The following is a 23,473-nucleotide window of genomic DNA, read 5'->3' as shown; positions in this document are numbered from 1 at the left end:
CGGGACCCCACGCCACAAAACCAGCTCTGCTCAGTGGGGCCCTGCAGAGAGTGTAGACTTCACATGCACACAAGTGGTGAGGCAGACTTCGACACAGCATTCACACACAGAGAGAGAAAGAAGTCGAGAGAAGTGATGAGAGTGATGCCGAAGTCGTCATGGCTAAAACAAATAGTGTAAAAACATTTTTAAACGAGAACAGCGCAAACAATAGCATAAATCTTCAGGAGGGTGGGACTGTGACCAAAGGAAAACAGGATGCATCACAAACAGGCTCCGAAATCCTCAGGTGGTCGAAAGATCTAGCATGAACGGGGAGCCAGTGAAGGGAGGCTAGAATCGGCATGGTATGGTCAAACATTTTTGTTTTGTTTAACATTCTAACAGCAGCTTTTTGAACCAGCTCAAGGTGTTTATGCTAGCGCATGGCAGGCTGGAAAAAAAGGACATTGCAGTAATCTAATCTGGATGAAAAAAAAAGCATGGATCAGGATCTCAGCATTGGCCATGGACAGAAAAGACTGGAGTTTGGCAATGTTTCGTAGATGGAAAAAGGAGGTCTTGGTGATTTTTCTAATGTGAAATTCAAAAGATAGGGATTGATCAAAAATCACACAGCTGTCAATAGATACCATTTCTCGGTCATCATAAAGATGACTTTGTCTTGCAGGGCCAATAACCAGCATCTCAGTTTTTTTTTTAGTTTTTTTTTTTTTGAATTAAGTAGTTGGAAGTTAGATGACATCAAAATGTTCACTGCAGACAAGCATGCCGCTAGATTTCTGGTATGAAAATGATCGTCTGACTTGACAGGTACATACAGCTAAGTAGCATCAGTGTAGCAGTAGAAATTTATTCCATAGCTCCGTATAATATGGCCAAGAGGAGAGATGTAAAGAAAGAATAACAAAGGACCAAGAACTGAGCCCTGGGGAGATGGCCCTGGGATTTCACTGCAGAGAAATGAGATGTAACGTTACCATGGAAGACACACGGTGTGCTATCAGATGAGTAAGACTTAAGCTGAGACAGAGCCAGAACTGAAACACCTAGGTCATTCTCAAGGCGGTTCAAAAGTATACCATGATCAATGGTGTCAAAAGCTGCGCTAAGCTCAGGCAACAGTAGCACTGACGTGGAAGTGGAATCCGCAGCAAGCAAAAGGTCATTCACCACTTTTATGAGTGTAGTTTCAGTGGAATGACAGGCTCTACATGCTGATGGAAATGGTTCAGAGGTTGTTGCTGGAAATATGGGCCACAAGTTGATCACGGCTGTTTTAAATGGCTGTTTTAAAACTAGTAGGAACACTGCCAGAAGTAAGAGATGAAGTTATAATATTAGGTATCAGGAGATCCAGGAACTGCCAAAGTTCTTTGAAAAGATTAGCAGAGAGGGGGTCAAGAAGGCAAGTTGTAGGTTTGGCTGCCAAGGCCAGCTTGGACAGTGTCTCCAGTGTGACAGTCTCAAAATGTGAAAGTACAGGGACAATCTGAGAGTCCTTACAAGAAAGTGGAATCGCGGGGCCTTTAGGTAGATTACTTGTATTGTTTCTAATATCATCAATTTTACTGCCAAAAAGTCCAGGAAATCATGGGCAGTAAATAGTAGAAGGTTGCTTTTGAGTAAGTTTCGCTAAAGTGTCAGAGAAATCTAGGCTTGTGTTTATTTACACTAATTAGGTGAGAAAAATGTGCTGCTTCAGCTGCTGACAGTGCTTGCTTATACTTTAACAGTCATACCATGCAAGATGAAAAATTTCAAGTATGGATTTACATCATTTCCACTCAAGTTTCCTGCAGGCCAGTTTAAGAGCATGTGCCTCATTAGTGAACCAGGGTGGTGATTTTCTTTAGTGTCTAATTTTGGTAGTCAACGGTGCCGTCATCTCTACACACACAATTGGCTGTGTCTGCGGGAGGGAAGCTGGATGTTGGTATGTGCCCTGATCGCTGCACTAGCGTCTCCTCTAGTATCGGGGTGCCTGTTCAGGGAGGAGGGGGAACTGGGGGGGAATAGCGTGATCTTCCCACGTGCTACATCCCCCTGGTGAAACTCCTCACTGTCAGGTGAAAAGAAGTGGCTGGTGACTCCACGTGTATTGCAGGAGACATGTGGTAGTCTGTAGCCCTCCCTGGATCAGCAGAGGTGGTGGAGCAGTGACCGGCACGGCTCGAAAGAGTGGGGTAATTGACCAGGTACAATTGGGGAGAAAAAAAAGGGGGGGTGCCATTGGCTTGAGAAGATTAGAAAGAGTTGCAATTAGGTCACTAGTAAAGCTATCGACAGAGCCAGTCAATACAGTGAAATGAGCCAGGGCCTCTGGCATTCTATCACCAAGCGCTATCAGGGTTGATGGGCTGACATGATGGATGCTGACCATGTTGGGGCCACAGCTGCGAGGACAAGAAAGTGCCGCCTCAAATTTGATAAGAAAATGGTCTGACACAGCACATGTAAGAGGAGAGATGGTCAGATCAGAAACAACTACACCATGTGCTCGGATCAGTTCAAGAGTGTTTCCATTGTGATGGGTGGCGTCATGCACATACTGAACAAAAACAAAGGTATCGAGAACTGCTGAAAAAGCCTTACCAAGAGGATGTGATGCTTCACTTAGATAAATATTGAAATGACCAAGGATTAACATGTTGTCAGCTCGAGTAGCAAGGTCTGACAAAACTCCATGAAATCATCTGAGAATATGGAGTATGGCCCAGGTGGCCTGTAGAGGACAACAAGGTAAAATGGCCGGAGTCCATTAACCTGGAGAGAGCGGTTCACGGCTGCTGCAGAGGGAGACATTACTAACGCCTCAATAGATTCAAACTTAGTATCAGATTTTGAGCCAAGATTAAAAACAGAGTTATAAATTAAGGCAACACCCCCACTTTGTTCGGTAGTTTAAGCAGCATGAGCACTAGTGTAGTCAGGTGATGAGGCATCATCTACTAAATGTATTTACAGTAGAGGGACACATTGGGTCAAAAATCCAAACAAGTCCTGGAGGGTCATGCTCATAAGGACGGCAGCTGGACACTACCGAATTGAAAAAAAGGGGTTTCTTTTTAGACTACAGTTAAGGTTATTAAAGCCAGATGAACTACGCTACTACTTTTTCTTTCTTTGTAAAGCACTTTGTAACATGGTTTTAGAAAAGTGTTATATACATAAAGTTATTACACTGCTGGGAGATACAGTTTCCAAACAGATTTTTTTTCCAATGCTATAAATGCAGATTCCTCATCCCCTCTTGAGTGCACCCAAGTATTTTGCCTTAATGCCTTTTCAGAATTGCAAGGACATGTTGACAGCAACAGACCACGACCAAAACCAGTGACCAGATTTAACTGACCACAGCACAGTGAGACAATTAGCAACAATTTTTTCATTTATAAATGACTAATATTGTGCTTGTTATATCTTTATCCATAACTGCCCAGTCTCCGTTTTCTCAAGAACTGTGAGGGAGTGCTCTAGTCCTCATTAATATTCATAAGCTGACCTTTGAGGGGAAAGTACAAGCAAGGGTGGGCGGAGTTTAATATTTTGATGAACTTATCTGATTGGCTGTATGTAAATGAGCTTGTCTGACATCATCGTGAGTATCAAGGAATAAAGATTGGCTGAGAGAAGCTGAACTAGGAGGAGCTCTTAAAAAGAGAAAACTGTACATACTGAATTCTGTTATACTTGATATATACTTATATAACATTATGCTTGTATTTTTTTTCAGTAGAAAGAGACTGTAAAAAATTCAAGTAGTAGCTATGTGATGTTAGTAATATTAGTGTTTCAATATCTGTCCAACTTTAAGCAAATTTTCAGAACATTTCCAAGCAAAAAGCAAAAACAATTCCTGGCTTTGCCTGATCGAGAGAACAACAGAACTACCAAACGCTTGTTTATAAAGTACGTCTCCCTTAGTGAGTATCGGAGTTACTTTCTTGACTGCTGTGTTGGGTGACTGTTGAAAACCCTATGGTAGCATGGTACGTACTCCTCTGGTTACAAATAAGCTGAGCTTGATACCGATAGAAAACATGTATGGAACTGTGCATCTTTCTGTCGCTGATGAAAAATAAGGCAGGCAAGCTCTTCACAGGCAGATCAGTGAAGTGACTTTACAGTACAGTGAAACATAATTCTGCTAAACCCGGATCAGAAGAAGCGTGCATCTGGTGACTCCACATGTATCGGAGGAGGCATGCAGTAGTCCGCAGCCCTCCCCGGATCGGCAGAGGGGGTGGAGCAGCGACCGGGAAGGCTCAGAAGAGCGGGGTAATTGGCCGGATACAATTGGGGAGAAAAAGGAGGGGGGGGTTGAAGAATAAGCGTGCATGTGCTTCCATGTCCATCCCATTCTGTGATCAGTGAGCCTGACAGGCAGCCAGATCCTATTACTGATGCGGAATCTATGGGAAAGACACAGACACCCCGCAGCCAGAATGAAACTCGAATCTTATTACCTCACATTATCTTGGACTAGGAAAATGTCAAACGTCCAAATCCCAAAGGCCCTCTTACCCGATGAGCTCCAGAATAGGCTTTGTTATTATGCTCGCATAGCTTTTCTACCTCCAGAGCAAACACTAACCCTTTCCTAATATTCCTGAAGTGCTCCCCCACCCACAGCAGCACGTTTCAACGCCCAAGAGGGAGCGTCTCTCTAGACGTGTGTTAAAGCCATTGTTCCATTCTCGTTATGCAAATGAGTTCTGACATGAAAAAAAACCAAACAAACAAACAAAAGAGCCAAACTTGTGGTGGACTATGACGGGGCTCTACACAAGCGCAGTTAAATGAGATGCTCAGTGTTTTTACTAACCTGGCCGTCTCACAGCCATTTTTTTCAGACGTGGTTTGAGTCTAGTTCAGGATGTTTTTTAGCTCTTTAAATTACAGGTCATTCATCACACAATAAAGTCACCGGTAATCATGAAGGAAAAAGGGGATTTTCTGTCATTCTGCCATTACGATGCTCACGTTAGTCAGCATGACAGTCGATATGCACTTTATATACAAGTTTAACAGCTAATTACATTGTATCCTTGTGACACAAATGATTCAAAGCACTTGTTACGCTTAATGTGATTTGTAAATTCATCCCATACTAAGTTTGATGCAGTTTATATTTAACACTACATGATGATGACGATGAAGCAGAATAGCGATGTAGGAAAACCACGATTTATTCATTTATTACTAAATAAACACAGGTCACATCTTTACGTCTATTTTGTTTGTATATCCATCCATTATCCAAACCGCTTATCCTGCTGTCAGGGTGGCGGGGATGCTGGAGCCTATCCCAGCAGTCACTGGGCGGCAGGCGGGGAGACACCCTGGACAGGCCGCCAGATTAATTTGGAAATGATCATTTTTCTCAAATGGAAAGGCGGTGACTTCAGATCTTTCCACACCGGGTGACAGCGGTATTACCTAACGCGTACTTAATGCTAAATCAAATGGCATCAAGTTAATTGAGAGGTTAAATTCCTATGTCTTGGTGGATCGCCTGCGCCCACATGGCTATGTCTTTTAGCTGTCAGTTGCATGCTCTAAAAGAGGGACTAAAACGGGAACTAATTTGTCAGTTACTATGTGGTTAAATATAACTCTGCTGACGTCTCATCAGTGTAATGGCAGGGGATATTTATGTGTGGCGAGCCAAAATGGCATCCGAGACGATTCATTCTTTTCCATGTGAGGCCGCCTCACAAAAAAAAAGAAAAAGAAAGAAAAAGAAAGAAAGAAAAAACACACCGGCTTTTTGTAAAGTGTTAACAGAATGCCGTGCCTGCTCATTTCCTCATCAGAAGTTATGGGAAGTGTGTACTTTGCCACCTTAGGAAAAGAGTCAGAAGGCAGGTCGTTGGAAAGCTTTGCTCAACCACGCACACGTGGGTTTTCACAGTAAAGGTACAATTCCTGCAACGACTATACCGCTTCATAGTCATTCTGACCAACACTGACCACTTAAAATGGCCATAAGTGACATGTGTATTGTTATTATTAGTTATTGGCCCGGTGGTTGGCGCGGTTGCCTCACAGTGAGAAGGTGCTGGGTTCGAGCCCCAGGCCGTCCCAGGTCCTTTCTGTGTGGCGTTTGCGTGTTCTTCCCGTGTCTGCGTGGGTTTCCTCCGGGTGCTCCGGTTTCCTCTCACTATCAAAACACATGCGTGTTAGGGTTAATACTCCTGCCTGTGCCCCTGAGCAAGGCAACGGAAAGAAGAACTGGAGCTGGTCGCCGGGCGCTGCAGCTGCCCGCTGCTCCTGTACAATAGGATGGGTTAAATGCAGAGAACACATTCATTCCTCGAATACAACGACAAAATAAAGTGGCTTTTCTCATTAAGCACACGTGACTGACTTCTACATGTCTACCCAGCCGTTTTTACTGACATGAGAGTATGAGGATTTTTGATGATACGGCAATACAACTACACCACGTGTACAACGTGTAAGAGCTATAACCGGCCTCATCCCTTTATTAGTGTGTGAAACATCCATCCATCCATCCATCCATCCATCCATCCATCCATTATCTGCACCGCTTATCCTGCTCTCAGGGTCACAGGGATGCTGGAGCTTATCCCAGCAGTCATTGGGCGGCAGGCAGGGAGACACCCTGGGCAGGCCATCACAGCCCTCCCCTCCCACCACCACACACACACACACACACACACACACACACACATTCATACCTAGGGACAATTTAGTATGGCCCATTCACCTGACCTACATGTCTTTGGACTGTGGGAGGAAACCGGAGCCCCCGGAGGAAACCCACACAGACACGGGGAGAACATGCAAACTTTGCCGTTTTGAAACGTTAATTCAACCCTGTTATTACACCAGAAGTAACAAATGCTTTACATTCACTTTATATATATATATATATATATATATATATATATATATATATTTAACCTCTACACTTGGGGTTCGGGTGTGTTTTTACAGTATTAGTTTGGTAAGGTTGCTGCTGTTCGGCTCAGTTATTGTAACGTTTCCCTACAGGTGTCCTCATCTTGCATATGTGTTTAAAATCTAGACGATAACACAAGCTTGTGTTTTAAACCTATCTCATGCCTATGTGCATGTTTATTCAGTTTTTATCTTCTAATGTAATATAATGTAATGTAATCTCATTTCGTCTCATCTCATTTTGTCTCATTACGTATCTTGAAAATTCTCATCGCAAATCTCTCTGTAACACGTGGAAAGTTGAATCAGTTCATCAGGACACAACGCTTACTGGGAGAAACGCTCCATCACTCGTCTCAGTGCCCCAATCAGTTCAGAGATGGTCATTCTCTCTTCACATAGACGGCCTCTTTGACTCCCCCTTCAGACCAGTGTTCCTCCCTATCAAGGAAGTGCACATCCTCATCCTTGAAAGAGTGGCCACTGACCTGTAGATGGGTGTAGACTGGAGTCCTGGCCTGACGCGTCAGCTCTCTTGTGTCGTGCCATCCCCTTGGCCAGCGTCTGTTTGGTTTCCCCGATGTAAAAGTCACGGCAATCCTCCCGGCACTCGACAGTTACGCAACCGTGCTGTTTATAAGGGGGTGGGGGGATGCCTGCAGTCAGCTGAGCCTAAAGAGGTCACTTAGATCAGTGATGACATGTTTCGCTCAATAAACGGGGTGTCCAAATGAACTGATTTGACTTTCTGTGATTTCCTTACCTGGATTACTGAGCATGTATAAAGACAAGACTCACTCTAACTCTTTCTCCCTTTTCTGCTTTGTCTTTCCCGCTCCTTCTCAGTCTCCTTCTCTGCACTGTCTGCCTCTCAAAGTAGAAATGTGTGTCACAATTATGGATGTACATTTGACAGGTGGGTAATGCACAGGATGTTAGGAGATTAAATGGGACACTTGAATACAACATATATATATATATATATATATATATATATATATATATATATATATATATATATATATATATATATTTTTTTTTGCCTGTCAGGGAGAGGAAATGAAAAATGATGAGCGCAAATCTCATCCAGTAATGGTCCTTCATGGGAACTCTAGGATGGCAGATAATGCCATGATTTTCAATGCAAATAAACAAAACAAAAGACTTTTTGAATATGAGGAAAAATACACCCCCGGCATTTTTCAAACTCACTTCGAGATCTGTTTTCACTATAATTACACAGCAGGTCACTCTGAAGGGGACATAATTAGTCAACTGCAACCCAACTTCTACAGGAGCACCATTGAAAGCATGTTCAATGGTGCCCCTGTTCAATGGTCACTTTGCAGTTACCGAACCAGGAAGTGACTGAACAACACCAGCTGAACAGGATAGTGAAGACAGGTAGCAAGCTCGATTGTGCCCCTCTCCCCTTCCTGTTGGAGATTTACCATCAACGCTGTGCTCACAGAGCCTCCAGCATCATTAAAGATCTCCCCATCTTTCTCACAACCTGTTTTCCCCCCTGCCGTCTGGGAAGAGGTACAGCAGCATCTGTGCTAAATCCAGCAGAATGCTAAATAGCTTCTACCCACAAGCAGTCAGGATTATTCACAAACTGTGCCCCCCCCCCGGTCATGCCCATCCACCTACCCTCCAACCCCCCCCCACCCCACCCCACCCCAGACACTGGCTGTCAACATTTAAACCGCACTTGAATGGATGAATGGACTGTGTTGTTAATTATTTGTGCTTTTTTTGTGTTCTGTTTTTACGTTTTAGTGGTATCATTTTTAGGGAATTTTTGGATGTGTATTTTTATCTTTGTTCCACTGCTGTGGGCAGGGAGAAACGGCATTTCGTTTTTATTTATGTGCGCAGGTACATAATGAAAATGACAATAAACTAAATCTTGAGTCTTGATGTACTGTAGTACAGCCTGGCACACCTTTGCTTTCTATTTTGGTAACACACCTGACAATGCTTTGTTGACCTGCCTTAACCAGAGATGTAGAAAGGCCCCAGCTTGTGTTCATTTCCACAACGAGTCCCCCCCCTTTTTTTTTTCTCCCCAATTATATCTGGCCAATTACCCTGCTCTTCCGAGCAGTGCTGGTCACTGCTCCACCCCCTCTGCCGATCCGGGGAGGGCTACAGACTACCACATGCCTCCTCCTCCGATACATGTGGAGTCACCAGCCGCTTCTTTTCGCCTGACAGTGAGGAGTTTCGTCAGGGGGACGTAGTGCGTGGGAGGATCACGCTATTCCCCCCAGTTCCCCCTTCCCCCCAAACAGGCGCCCCGACCAACCAGAGCAGGCGCTAGTGCAGCGACCAGGACACATACCTACATCCGGCTTCCCACCCGCAGACACGGCCAATTGTGTCTGTAGGGACGCTCGATCAAGCCGGAGGTAACACGGGGATTCGAACCTACGATCCCCGTTATAACAGTCAAAGTTGGGAAATGTACCTTTAAGATATACTTGGCTAGATACAAGAGAAGCAACGTCATCCGACAGGCCTTGTATTCTTTGAGTTTGTTTCTCTTTTTGCCTCTCAACTCAAGGGTACCGTTTTGGTTCCGTGTGGCCTCTGCTGTCCATGTAGTATGTTGCAATAGTCGCCGTACAACCGGGCTTGATAAGGTTGATGTGAGTAATAGCCATAAACGACGAGCACCGTGAAAATCCCGGTATCCGCGTGGTTGTGAGTTTTTGACTCGTCTTCCTTGTAAACCAAGAAACACGGACCAAGCTGTTACACCGTGTTGGTAGGTAACGGACTAGACCGCTACACTACCCGGACACCCCCTACTCTGGCATTTTTGGTATGAAAACTGAAGCTGTTCTTCAGAGTGACTCAAGGTGATTTGAGCACAACTGTGTCACCCCGCCTGCCGCCCAATGACTGCTGGGATAGGCTCCAGCATCCCTCCGACCCTGAGGGCAGGATAAGCGGTTTGGATAATGGATGGATGGGTGGATGGATGGATGGATGGATGGATGGATGGATGGATGGATGTGGTTAAAGTTTAAATTCCAAAATTGCTAAAATTACAAATAATGTAAGGGACATAAAGGTAAGGGCCACAGTGCCTTGGAAATATTCCCATCATAACAAGGAAAGGATTTGAAAAGAAACAATTTAAGAGGTAAGGAAAACGACAGGGGCAGTTTTCAAAGGTTCCTGATGTTGTGTGGATAGAGACCACAGTTTGAAGTGCTAGGCTAAAGTCAAGTCAAGCCAAGTCAGTTTTGTTTGTCGAGCCCAATATCACAGAACAACATGTTGAATCCAGCCTCATGACTTTGGATATTCAATTTATCAAGCCATTCTATATCTCACACCTTCATTGTTGTTTGTGATAGTTTACCCATCACCTGCATATAGACAGGTTTATTTCCAGATTGTGCATCTTTCTACTCAGCTATCTATCATTGTGGCTTCCCGATGCATTTCCACATGAACCTGTGGTTCCTCTTCTCTGAAGGCAGACTCCGCCTTCGACCACAACAAGTACACTTTTGTATTTTTTGAAAATACTGCAGGAACATTGAGCCAAGACATGCATACCTGAGTACGCATGGACCTCAACACAGTTTTACTATCTGTTCGGTGCTTAGTAAGATTCTCACGGGCCAAAATAACAGTCAGGGGAAACAGCATGTGGGACTGATGTCCATGCAGTTCATTGTGTTTGCACTCAGCGCCAAGATGACATGCGTTGTATCATGTTATATTATAGAGTGTATTTTCATGCTCCACATAATAATTCATGAGTGTCCTCTCGCTTTCTCGCCCTCTCTCTCCACACAGCATACATGCTATATTTTGCTCCTCGGTCTTCTGTGCTTATTTACCGCCCCTCCATTGCCTACATGGAGGGGCGTTTTCGTATCATTTATTCATGGGTGAAAAATGGCAGAAGACGGGTGGCAGTGCAAGGGATCAAAGTGCCTCGTGAAATTTTAAAGTGTGGGTTTTTTGATGCATTCTACATCTGGAGATGGGCCTTGAGTGGGAGCTGGACTGTACTGTAGTGTCAGAAAAAGGCCCGGAGAACTTATGGGCAAGGTTCTTCAAAAGTGCTTTAAACACAGCCCCCCTCCCCCCAAAACAATTCAGTTTCTGGTTCAATTGTTTCTCATTTTACTTTATGTGCTATTTTTTCCCACATTTTCTTCAGAGGTGAATTTTTATTACCATGCAGAATATGCAAATCTATTGAATGATTATTTGAAATTCTTCATCCCAAAACACTAGATATCTTATTTAGCAGCAAAATCAGCATCTGATATAAATGGACTGCATTTATATGGTGCTTTTCTAGTCTACCGACCACTCAAAGCACTTGACAGTGTATGTCTCACACTCACACACAAATTCATACACGCTGATGGTGGAGGCTGCCATGCAAGGTACCAACCTGCTCATCAGGAGCAGTTAGGAGTTCAGTGTCTTGCTCAAGACCACTTTGACAGACTCTCCACAGGAGCTGGGGGTCGAACCAGTGACCTTCCGATTACTAGATGACCCGCTCTACCTTCTGAGCCATGCCACCCAATTATATATATATATATATATATATATATATATATATATATATATATATATATATATATATATATATATATATATATATATATGTATATATATATGTATATATATATATTATCTGATGGTTACTACTCAATATTTCAAAAATGCTGGTTTTGAAATAATTTCATTCCCAACATCAAGCTTAGCAGCTTGTAGTCATCAAGCTAGCCTTGGTTTCAACCCCCACTCCCTATGTTTACATTTTATGTGTTCAACAGATCAGGTGAAATGGCAAACCTAAATGTTTCGTACGTAGGTGTGACTGTGTCCTTTGATGAATGGTTACTCCATCCAAGATGTCTTTTCACAGATGTGCGGGTAGTGCAGCGGTATTCCGTTGCCTACCAACATGGGGATCACCGGCTCAAATCGCCCTGTTACCTGCGGCTTGGTAGGGCGTCCCTACAGACACAATTGGCCGTGTCTGTGGGTAGGAAGCCAGATGTGGGTATGTGTCCTGGTCGCTTCACTAGCGCCTCCTCTGGTCGGTCGGGGCATCTGTTCGGGGGGAGGGGGAACTGGGGGGGGGGGGTAGCGTGATCTTCCCATGCACTGCGTCCCCCTGGCAAAACTCCTCACTGTCAGGTGAAAAGAAGCGGCTGGCGAATCCACATGTCTCAGAGGAGGCATGTGGTAGTCTGCAGCCCTCCCTGGCTCAGCAGAGGAGGTGGTGTAATGACTGGGACAGCCCAGAAGAGTGGGGTAATTGGCCGGGTACAACTGGGGAGAAAAAAAGGGGGGGTGTCTTTTCACCTTGAGGCCAGTGTCTGTTGGGACAGAATCCATCTCCAGTAATCCAAAGGAGTTGAATCAAGTGCAACTGGACTTGATATATATCCGTGAAGACGTTTCGCCTCTCATCCAAGAGGCTTCCTCATGTTCGTGCCTTTCTGACTAGACCAAGCTAGTCTGACTGGCTGGTGATGAGACTCAGAATTTATCCTCTTGGAGTTGTTGTCAGAGCTATAGATGTGCATGGCTCTTTGTGTCCCGATGTTTACCAACGCCTGTCGCTAACAAAGCCATAGATATGAGTGGCTCTTTTGTGTACCGATGTTGAAACATCGGTACACAAAAGAGCCACTCATATCACAAAAGAGCCACTCATATCTATGGCTCTGTTAGCGACAGGCGTTGGTAAACATCGGGACACAAAGAGCCATGCACATCTATAGCTCTGACAACAACTCCAAGAGGATAAATTCTGAGTCTCATCACCAGCCAGTCAGACTAGCTTGGTCTAGTCAGAAAGGCACGGACTGATGAAGCCTCTTGGATGAGAGGCGAAACGTCTTCACGGATATATACCAAGTCCAGTTGCACTTGATTCAACTCCTTTGGATAACCATGACCTGGATGAATGAGAACATTCACAGACATCTCCAGTAATCTGAAGATGACCTCGGCACGTATAGAGAATGACTGACTGAGAAACCATGCTGGTTTGTCTTGAAAAAAAGACGAAGGCTCAGATTTTCCTTAACTTGGATTGGCACAAGATCAGCCATTTTGGGAGTTTAGGTGTCACAGTGTTCACTGTGGAGGTGTTTCAAACGGAACCTCTCTGTAAAAGTAGAGAAGTTTCAGTCCATTTCATGGCATGTCAATCTTCACATGGGAAATGTCCAGACTGAAAGTCGAGTTGGTTGTGTTTTGAAAAGTTTGCTTTATTGCTTAAGCAGTCCCATATTGCCCTTTAATAACTGGCTGAAACAAGCTCGGCAAACGAAGGAGGGATAAAAGATTGTTTGTCGAGCATCTATGTGACATGTTTTGAATGGCTTGTTATTGTGCAAAATGAGTCATTCACAGATGGCTGCCCAAACTTCTGTCCGCAGTCTGTCCCAGTGAACCAGCTGGTGAGCTTGTGGGGTATCTGGTATCAGATGGCACAAACATTTTTAATACATTTTCAACAGCATTCTCAAAACATGTATTTCATCTTGTTTCCCTCGATGCGGTGCTGTGATGATGGGGAACGGGTGCATTTGTAATCCAGTAAACAAGGGACGGCTCGTCCTTTCCAGACTGATAGACAGTGAAAACGTGCTTTCTGAACTGGGGTGGTGACATCTTTATGTCTTTGCAGAAACAGGGATGTCTCCCTCGCTTCCATCCCTGTCCTAATTCTTCTCTTTCTCCGCCCTCCAGACAATGCTGCTGCACTAGCCGGCGGTGGCTGGCAGCCAGTATTTTCCCATGCTGTCTTGTCTGAATCTTTCATGGCCACCCCAGCGCGGCGTTACATAACATCTCACTGTAGAAGGTCCTGATGTGTTACAGCAGCCATTACTAATTTACTGTCTAGCTGGAGGGAGGGGGTGAGGGGCTGGCGGGTGGGGGTGGGGTTGCAGAAACCCGGGGCCTCTCATTTTGCATGAATCCCAGGACACTAGCACATCCGGGAGGATGGGATACCCGACTCCTCTGAAAACACTAAATGTTCCTCCACCAACGTGGTGCGATGGATTTTGCAGCAAATTTGTTAGACAGAAGTGAATAAATGTTTTAGAAGCGGTTTCGAACACTTGTTAATCCTCGTGCCGATGTGAATCCACTCCTCGCCGATTGTAAATTGACGTTAAGTCAATTTTCTGCTTAGTCTTCTTTTTGCTGCTGTTTTATTGTGCTGCAATCATCAAAATGTGACTCTGACCTGTTATTTTGGAAAAAAGCCACTTTTTGTCTCTTTGAATGGTTGGTGACGTATATTCTCATATGTGCATGTGCACAAGCACACATTAACAAATGCATTGCTTCTTTGTTCTGCATGACTACATTTTGGAAAAAAAGACCCTTAATCTCCTGTTATGGAAGAAAAACAAAAACAGAAGCAACGACATGCTAGTGAGGCTGGTGAACTGAGATTAATGCCTTTGTGTGTGTCTGAGTAGGTATGTGAGTATGTCATATAAGCTTTCTGCGAGTGTGACTTGCATCGGAGGGTGACGCGCACACACGTCTAGAGGTGCGATTCATCTGCTGATGCTCAGTCTTCCACTTATGAGGTAAAAGTAGGGGTGACATGAGGGCCACTTCTTCCAGAACGGTCACAGAGAGCTGTAGACATTTATACCTGTGTCAGTTCACAGCTGTTCCTTTTGTTTTGTTTTTTACAAACAGTGTTGACTTGATATCTATGAAAAGCCCACAATTAGCTGAAGGAAAGTGTTTTTTTTTTTAAAGAGTAAGAGACGGAATAATGAAAAAAGAGGCTGGGGTGGATGGTTGGCTCAAGATTAGGCCAAATTCTTGTGGGTTCTGGTCTCAAATTTCGATGCTGTTGCGAAAGGTACTCTAAGAAGGATATGATGAGAGCTGGAAGACCCCCCTCTCTAACAGTGGGGACACATATTCAGAAGAATTTAGTGTCAGACTTAATGATTCTTCCACATAATTTACATATAGACCAACGTAAACATCTTTCTAGAGTGGCAATACCATTGATCATTATCGGAATCTTAGTGGTTCATTGTTTCCCGAAAACTTGAAGGAATCAATACCAGGAGTGGGGTGACATATATTTATATGGCAAACTAGCCAGGCAATGTTGGCCTTGTTTGTATGCGGGCTATATAGCAGGTTTTGCATGTAATAATCTTAGGTAGCTGGGGACAATGTTTTAGGTTATAGTCTCGTCTTACTTGATTCTGTTGTGGCTAAAAAGAAACGTTAAACCACACTTCCATTTGCTGGAATACGTTTGTGTTTAGTCGGAGCCGTTATTTTAAGACCAAAAATTTAATCAGATAGCACAGAGAAACAATATTGATTGATTGATTGATTGGTCAAGCCTGCATTCACACAATATTTTTCCATTGTTGCGAAATAATCAAAGCACCATTGTTAGCATACTGCTAGGGTGCAATTCCATTCCATGATGTGTCAAAGTATGTTTGCTGGTTGGTCTAAGTGACTCAGATTCATTTAACTAGGATACCTATGACTAAGTGTTGGGAAAGACGTGGAAGCAGAGTCCACTTTACAAGGTAACACTCCACTTCCAGTATGGTATCACTCGTCCTGTCCTACCGCATGTCTACTTGTGCCAAAGCCGAGTTGAGTGCAGGACAGGGGCATGTTTTTGACATCTCATTGTGGCACTTTGCCATCGTCTCATGTCACCTGACGAGCCAATGGTGACTGGGCACATGGAGAGGGAGCCAACACATTACTCTGTTGGCCTCTCACTTGGCTAACGCCTCCTGATGGTGCATACTGGACAACCACTGAATCCCAGCAGGGCTGGGGGAGGGGGGGTGTTGAGGGGTTTTGTGGCTTGCAATATTTGGGGAGACTCCCAATGGTAGAACTGAATGAGGGATCATTGAGCCAGTTGCAGCCTATGGCGCTGCTGGTCCCAGCATGCTCTGCATTGTCATTAGCTTCTGTATCAACTTAGGAATGACATACGATGCCATGGCAAATTGCTGAGAGTCACACAAAGCTGGTCTGTTAATGATGGTCTGCGTGACCACATTATGCAAGTAAAGCATCGGTGTTTGGTTCAATGAATTTGAATTGACCGTCGTGACTGACCGACTGCTGGAGAATCTCCAAAAAACAAAACAAAAACCGAGTGACCCTGAGTGGTGTTGGAGGTCGAAAGAGAGGAAAGGAGTCTCAGCAGAGCAAGTGGCAGACAAAGTTACCTACTTAGGAGACTGGGGTGGGGGGCGGGTTAGATGATCCTAAGATAAAGAGAAAGAACCAGCAAGTAAGAGAGGAATAGCAACAATCAAGAGAGACGTTGAAAATGAGTTGAAACGGAAAGCGAGAACGATTTGACGGGTATCTGGCATACGTAGGTGTTAACTCAAATATCATGTGTTTTCCTCCATTCGGCAGCCCCGCCTGTACACCCCCCAGCCCCTTTCTCCCCACACCCATTTCTATATGTAACAAACTTCTCCCCAGCGCTGCCATATCCTTTCACGCAAGCCCTTATATAGCCATGAGACTCCCTGTTTCTCCTCCCATTTCACCAGGAACTCCCGCAGCACCACCTCTCTTATAAATACCCCAGCATCACTAATACAGGGCCGTGCCCTTTGGCCGTGAGGCAAGGGTATCTGTGTTTTTGGGGAGACTTGGAAGAATATCATGTGTCAGTCAACTTGGAAGCCTCTGGTGTGTCCTGCTGCTATATTACTGAGCTAAGCGCTTCCTTTTCCTCAGCTCCGTTGTCAGTGTCCCTAACCCCTCTACATTATGCTGCTTTTTATGATGGCTCGTTACAAGGTTGTTCTGAATTATTTGCATGTTTTTATATTCATGGCTACTGCAATCTTGGAACCCATCGGCTATCCTCGGATGACGACGTAGCCTCTGGGGACGGCGGCCAACATTTCGGGGCTTCCAGTCTAGCTGCTGGCTGCTGTTTCCTGTGAAGACTTCCTCTTCCCCGCGCCTGTCACGGTTTACAGTCAGGTTAGCGACTCGAGACGCGAGAATGAGGGTTGAGTGATGACGTCTACGACCGGATTGTTGCACAAGTAGTCGACACGACTCGAACGTTTCTCCACAAAATACACAAACATCGATACTATCTGTAGGTGCTTTATGTCCAGACGGCATTTCGTTTCGTTTCACCTCTTTCGCTCCCCACATGGACTCTTTACTTGCACGCAACCGAAGCATGTTGCTGTAGAAACTGCCGCCCACTCAAAGGTGATTAGTCAACACTACTCGCACTACAAAACAAACAGAAACCACAACACTTCCGATACCAAACTCTTGTCCCCCTTGCTTACACACACACACACACACACACACACACACACACACACACACACACACACACACACACACACAATAAGAAGGCCATAGAAACTCTCCTTTATGGAAAACAAAACCCGCCTGTTGGTGACACAGAAGTGTGTCTGGTTCTCCATAACTGCATATACTCCTTCAAATTCCCTGCTGTGTACAACCGCGGGCACTTTCCTCCAAATGATGGCAAAGTTGTGCGATGCAGTTCTGCTTGCAGGGGCACTCCTTGTTACGTTAATGAAATTGGCCGTGAAACTGTTATAGCCTTGAAGATACATCAAGATACAACCCCGGGGTTGTCCAACCTCGGGGGGGGATCATCCCAGGTCATCCTCTGTGTGAAGTTTGCATGTTCTCCCCGTGTCCGTGGTGGCTTTTCTCCGGTGCTCCGGTTTCCCCCACCATCAAAAAACACATGCATGTTAGGGTTTATACTCTTGTCTGTGCCCCTGACTGAGGCATGGCAAGGCGAACTGGAGTTGGTCCCCGGGGTGCTGCACAGCGGCTGCCCACTGCTCCTAGCTACACAGCTAGGATGGGTTAAAAGCAGAGTGTAATTTCCCTACGGGGATCATTAAAGTATCTCCATCCATCCATCCATCCATTATCTGCACCGCTTATGCTGCTCTCAAGGTTGCGGGGATGCTGGAGCCTATCCCAGCAGCCACTGGCGGCAGATGGGGAGACACCCTGGACAGGCCGCCAGGCCATCACAGGGTGTCCCACCACACACACACACACACACACACACACACACACACACACACACACACACACACTCATACCTAGGGACAATTTTGGTACGGCCAGTTCACCTGACCTACATGTCTTTGGACTGTGGGAGGAAACCGGAGCCCCCGGAGGAACCCCACGCAGACACAGGGAGAACATGCAAACTCCACACGGAGGACGATCTGGGATGACCCACCATGGTTGGACTACCCCGGGGCTCGAACCCAGGACCTTCTTGCTGTGAGGTGACCGCGCTAACCACTGCACCACTGTGCCGCCTTAAAGTATCTCAAAGTTTAAAAAAATAAATAAATAAAAAGATAGATACATCCTCTCTAAATCTGTGCTCCTCTGCCTGCGTTGAATCATTCAGTAATGTCCAATTACTCAGTTTCTGCATGACATGAAGTAGGCTAATTTTCATACACCTCACAGACACTTCACATTCTGCTCTCAGGCTGGTATCAGATCAAACAATTGTGGTCGCAGCAGCCATTTTGTGGTTAAACCTATGTGGTACCCCGTCCTGTGCAGTTAATGCCACTGCTCTGAGTCTGTGACTATGTTGTGCTATGCCCTAAAGCCTGACCTCTCCTTGCAGTTGCTCACCACTCCAGAAGCAATAATCTATCAGGTATCTTCAGGTCTGCCTTGTTTCTATTCAAGCTGGGCTGCAAAACCCCCTTTCTTCGGGTTCTGCAGTATCTGCTGGTTCTTCTCTCCCTCTCCCGAATGATTTTTGGAATGGGTAATCAATCAACTTTGGTTTAAAACAAATCACAAAATTACACAAAGAACCAACAGACATCGCAGTTTGATGGAAGCTGTGCTGCCGTTGAGACTGCGGCAGCAGCTTGAGCTGTTTCTACATGATGATCAGTTTATTCTGCACCGTTGACTTTGTAGCATAACGAAGCTATCTCACTCACCACAGCAGCGAAATGATGAAGGACAAAAATAATAATAAATAAATAATTTGAATGATGCTTACTGGCTACCTAATCAATTAATCAAACTTTAACATGTCTGTTGATGTATGCTGTCCATTTATTCTCAGGTCCATCCATCCATCCATCCATCCATCCAATGGAAGCTTTCCCGTTAGTTGATAAAAGATACTTTGTCTTGATACAGTGGAAATCTGCAAAATGCTAACTTTCCAAAACAACAAAGGAGCAAAAACCGAGCCTGGCCTTTCCATAAAATAACAGCTCCTGAGTGCATAAGAATGGATGGCGTCGAAGCGGTTTCTCTTCATGCGTTGCTGCTGAATAGCACAACACAAATCATATTGGGCTATTTGTGCTAGTGCATTAGCACACTCGGCAGCTGATGAATGATATCTATTTCGTAGCTAACATTGGCAGTGCTGCTTTTTACTGCTGTTTGTGACTTGATGATTCTTTGGCCTCTCAATACAGCATCAAGGTTTACTGTGCCAATAAAAGTGGCAATGATATTTCACTCTTCTGCCAGTGCCGAATGGAGGGATATGCAATATGGATTACATATTAATAGGAAATATGAGTAACACGAGAACATTTGCTGCAGTTTCTTGTAAACGACTGTGAGTAATATGCCGATATGTGTCCAGATAAAAAAAAAAAGAAGAAAGGGTGCGCAAACAAGAACTGTATGCGCCCATCTCTGTGTCTGTGTATGTCACATGTAAATATGTACATGTGCACCCCGCACAAATTTACTTTCGCTAAGTGTGAGCCCCGTCTCCTTTCCGCCACACCTGTTGCAGCGTCTCTTTCCTCTGACATAGCTGGCTCAAGTTCCACCCCTCTTGTTCTCCTCCAGGAGTCCTGCTGTCCATGCTCCTCTCTCATTGGCTTTGAGGGCTGTCGATCGATGGCTCCAGTTTCACTCAGATTTAGAAAGTGCAAGGCAGCAATCCTCAGCTTTTGCTTTTAAGGCCTTGAAACGGAGAGGAAATGTCAGGGGTTTGCTTATGTAAAATGCACCAGAATTTTTTTTTTCATGCACTTCAGAGATATTGAAATGTTTGCCATGGAAGTACTGCAAAGTACATGACTTTTGATTATATACAAAATGGTGGCTCCAGTACAGTTGTTATGGCACAATTAAGGCAAGTTTTAATCGATCAACATACAGCATACTGCTACACACAACTCTCCGTCCCAACCCTTTGCCCTTCTCCTTCCAGCTTGCGGCTCAGGTCCTGGATGATCTTGACGATGAGGACATCGGATTCGGACTGGTGGATGCGAAAAAAGACATGGCTGTTGCTAAGAAGCTGGGTAAGCCTGCTGTACCCAAACCGATACCTCTGACTGTCCTCAACCTCTTTGTCTGTTCCACAGTCTCAGCTCACATCTGCACATGAGGCACATCCAAATCCATAAAAACCAGACTTATTTAGTTAATTTCGAATATGCACTCAAAACCAAAGTTATCAGCGTATTTGCTTTGTCTTTCATCTACTCTTTGTCGACGTCCCACACAGGGGACTGGGTATGCACAATTTCCCCTGAATAAAATTGATAACTTTGATTCTGTTTTTGATATAGAAATGACATATTCTTATATAAAAAAAGTTTTTATTGTTCCTTCATCATGTTCAGCAGTACTATGAGTTCCAAACTGCCATGAGAGACAAACGGTGCCCGAGGCCTTCCAGAAGCACACAGAGAACAAATGGAGGAATTCTGCCCTCAAGTGTTGAACAGACATATAACTGCTGATGTTTGGAGCAACAAAAAAAAAAAAAGGTTTCTAGAAGTATGTATACAAGTGATGAAACCAAAACCCTGAAGATCACAGCGAGGAGAATTACACCATTTTAACTGAGTTTCCGTTTACGTGTCATATTTTAGATGAGTTTAACAGTCGAAATACCGTCGATTCAGCAAAATCACACGCAACCAGACACGGGCCCTGTAAAGTCAGGGTCTAAATGCATCAACAAAACCTCTGTGCACATTCAGCCATGTTTACGAGGAAAACAGTAGAATGATAGTTAAGGAAAGACACGGAAGCAACAAACTGATTGGTGACATCTTTTCCCAAAGGGCACGAATCCTGATTAACGCCGAGGAAAAGTGTGGCGTGATTATTTCTAAAGCTAACCTGACTGGTTAAAGTTAGGTTTAAAACGAGGTTCAGGTTCAATGGGGCCTGCAGAAAATATTTAGTGGGGCGGCCAGATGAGGCCAGTGAAAATCTTGGGGCGGCACTCAAAAAGGCTGTAATGCATGGAGGAATCTCCGGGTACACAAGGTAATACGAAGGTAAAGACGCTGTACTATAGTGTGTAGTAAACTGTTTGACTTTGAATGAATTGAATGCATCATCCCCAATAAATCAAGGGTGTGGCTTAGCTGTCAACAAAGGTTTCATTTATGTCCAGTACATCACATTTTATATTATTTACACGTATCTTCCATTCTTTGAATCATAGCTTCAAACAGACATTGCATTTCAAATGTCAAGATTCCAGGTGAATCGGCCGTACTAAACTGCCCCTAGATATGAATGTGTGTGTGTGTGTGTGTGTGTGTGTGTGTGTGTGTGTGTGTGTGTGTGTGTGTGTGTGTGTGTGTGTGTGTGTGTGTACATCGGCCCTGTGTGATGGCCTGGTGACCTGTCCAGGATGTCCCCCCGCCTGCCGCCCAATGACTGCTGGGATAGGCTCCAGCATCCCCGCGACCCTGAAAGCTGGATAAGCGGTTCAGATAATGGATGGATGGATGGATGGATGGATGTCAAGATTCTAGCTGGCCAAAAATTCTCCAAGTGGCTATAATTCTAGGTGCATCTGTATTCTATAGAATGAAATAATGAATTATAGATGCAAAAATGCCTGACCTAAAGTTGTGATGCAATTACAAAACACCAAATCAGTCAAAGAAAGGTGAATCAGTTCATCTGGATACAACGTCTGTTGTCAGAAACGTTTCATCGCTCATCTAAGTGACCTCTTCAGCCATTTTCTTACCTGGATTATTGAGCGTGCATAAATACACCATAGATCAGATTTCATACTCAATTTCTTTATTCCTTTTATCACTATATGCGATTTGCACTAGGGATGCACGATGATATTGGCACGTCATCGGTATCACGCAATCTACTACTACTACTACTACTTTTGGCTGCTCCCGTTAGGGGGCGCCACCTTGGATCATCCATTTCCATCTCTTCCTGTCCTCTGCATCCTCCTCTGCCACACCAGCCACCTGCATGTCCTCCCTCACCACATCCACAAACCTCCTCTTTGGCCTTCCTCTTTTCCTCTTCCCTGGCAGCTCCATATTCAGCATCCTTCTCCCAGTATACCCAGCATCTCTCCTCCACACATGTCCAAGCCATCTCAATCTCGCCTCTCTTACTTTGTCTCCAAACCGTCCAACCTGAGCGGTCCCTCTAATATACTCGTCGGTATCATCCTGAAATGCCGATATGACAGACCGATAAGATGACGCTTTAGTTATGCGCACGCAACCTGAACCATTGACCAGGCAAGGACGTGGCGCATCACGTAGGCGGAGCGGAGCGGGTGTTTTTTACCTGCTACACAAACAGTGTCTGTGTTGTGTGTGGTTGCGTGCCAGGTGAGTTTTCTGAGGCGTTTCCAGAGGAGATTTCAAGTATTACACAAAGTTGAACCAGTTCATCAGGACACAACGTTTATTGAGAAAAACGTTTCATCACTCATATAAGTGACCTATTCAGTCTCAACTGACTGCAGGTATCCCCACCCCTATAAACAATACAGTGGCATAACGACCGGAACCAACAGTAAGGTTCATATGCAAATTGCCGTGACCGTTAACTAGAATTTCAATGGCCGTGTGTACTATTCAGGGCCGACGAACTGCCTAAAACGCGCAGTGTTTTGAGCGCCACGCAAAGTAGTCCACCCGTTCGTTAGTACGAACCATTGTGTGTAACTAAAAAAAAATCCAAAGTAACGGGTCGGTTTTTAAGTACGGGCGTTCCTAAATTGGCTAAGTTTGTAACCCGTTCCTAAGTTTGCAACCCGAGGACTACCTGCATATCGGTGAGGGTGAAGGTTTTAGGGTTAGTATAAGGCGTAAGGGATCGAATCCCGGACAATGCAATTTCCCTCTGGATGTATTTTGGGTCATTAAATGTTATAACTGCAACTCTGGCTTTTTAATTCACAGTGACGCTATACTTTTCACAATGTAATCTCTTCAGCATCTTTTTTGTGGATAACCTACCAACCATGTGATTACACAATTGATTCACATTGGCAACCTTAAGTTGTAAGCTATTTGAGAAAACCTTGGTGATACTGTGACAACCTTGAGTGTGAGAGGCGTGTTTTGTCTTGTTCCAATGACACTATTTGCCAGTTAAACTACAGAATACAGCTGGGCGTCTGGGTAGCGTAGCGGTCTATTACGTTGCCTACCAACACGGGGATCGCCGGTTTGAATCCCCG

At 44.7% G+C, this 23,473-nt stretch overlaps 1 protein-coding gene across 1 annotated transcript in view; it reads left to right on the top strand.

The window, feature by feature from the left end:
• The window catches only part of casq1b (calsequestrin 1b), a 45,146-nt gene that overhangs the window by 10,615 nt on the left and 11,058 nt on the right, over window positions 1-23,473 (top strand). The window contains exon 2 of the mRNA XM_056300876.1: window positions 20,210-20,303. Coding sequence (XP_056156851.1) covers window positions 20,210-20,303 — 94 coding nt within the window. The remainder of the gene's footprint in view (window positions 1-20,209; window positions 20,304-23,473) is intronic.

The sequence above is a fragment of the Lampris incognitus genome, chromosome 20 (assembly GCF_029633865.1).
Source record: "Lampris incognitus isolate fLamInc1 chromosome 20, fLamInc1.hap2, whole genome shotgun sequence".
In the NCBI taxonomy this organism is placed as follows: Eukaryota; Metazoa; Chordata; class Actinopteri; order Lampriformes; family Lampridae; genus Lampris; species Lampris incognitus.
Note: the sequence above shows the minus strand (reverse complement) of the source record. Positions and strands in the feature narration are given on the sequence as shown.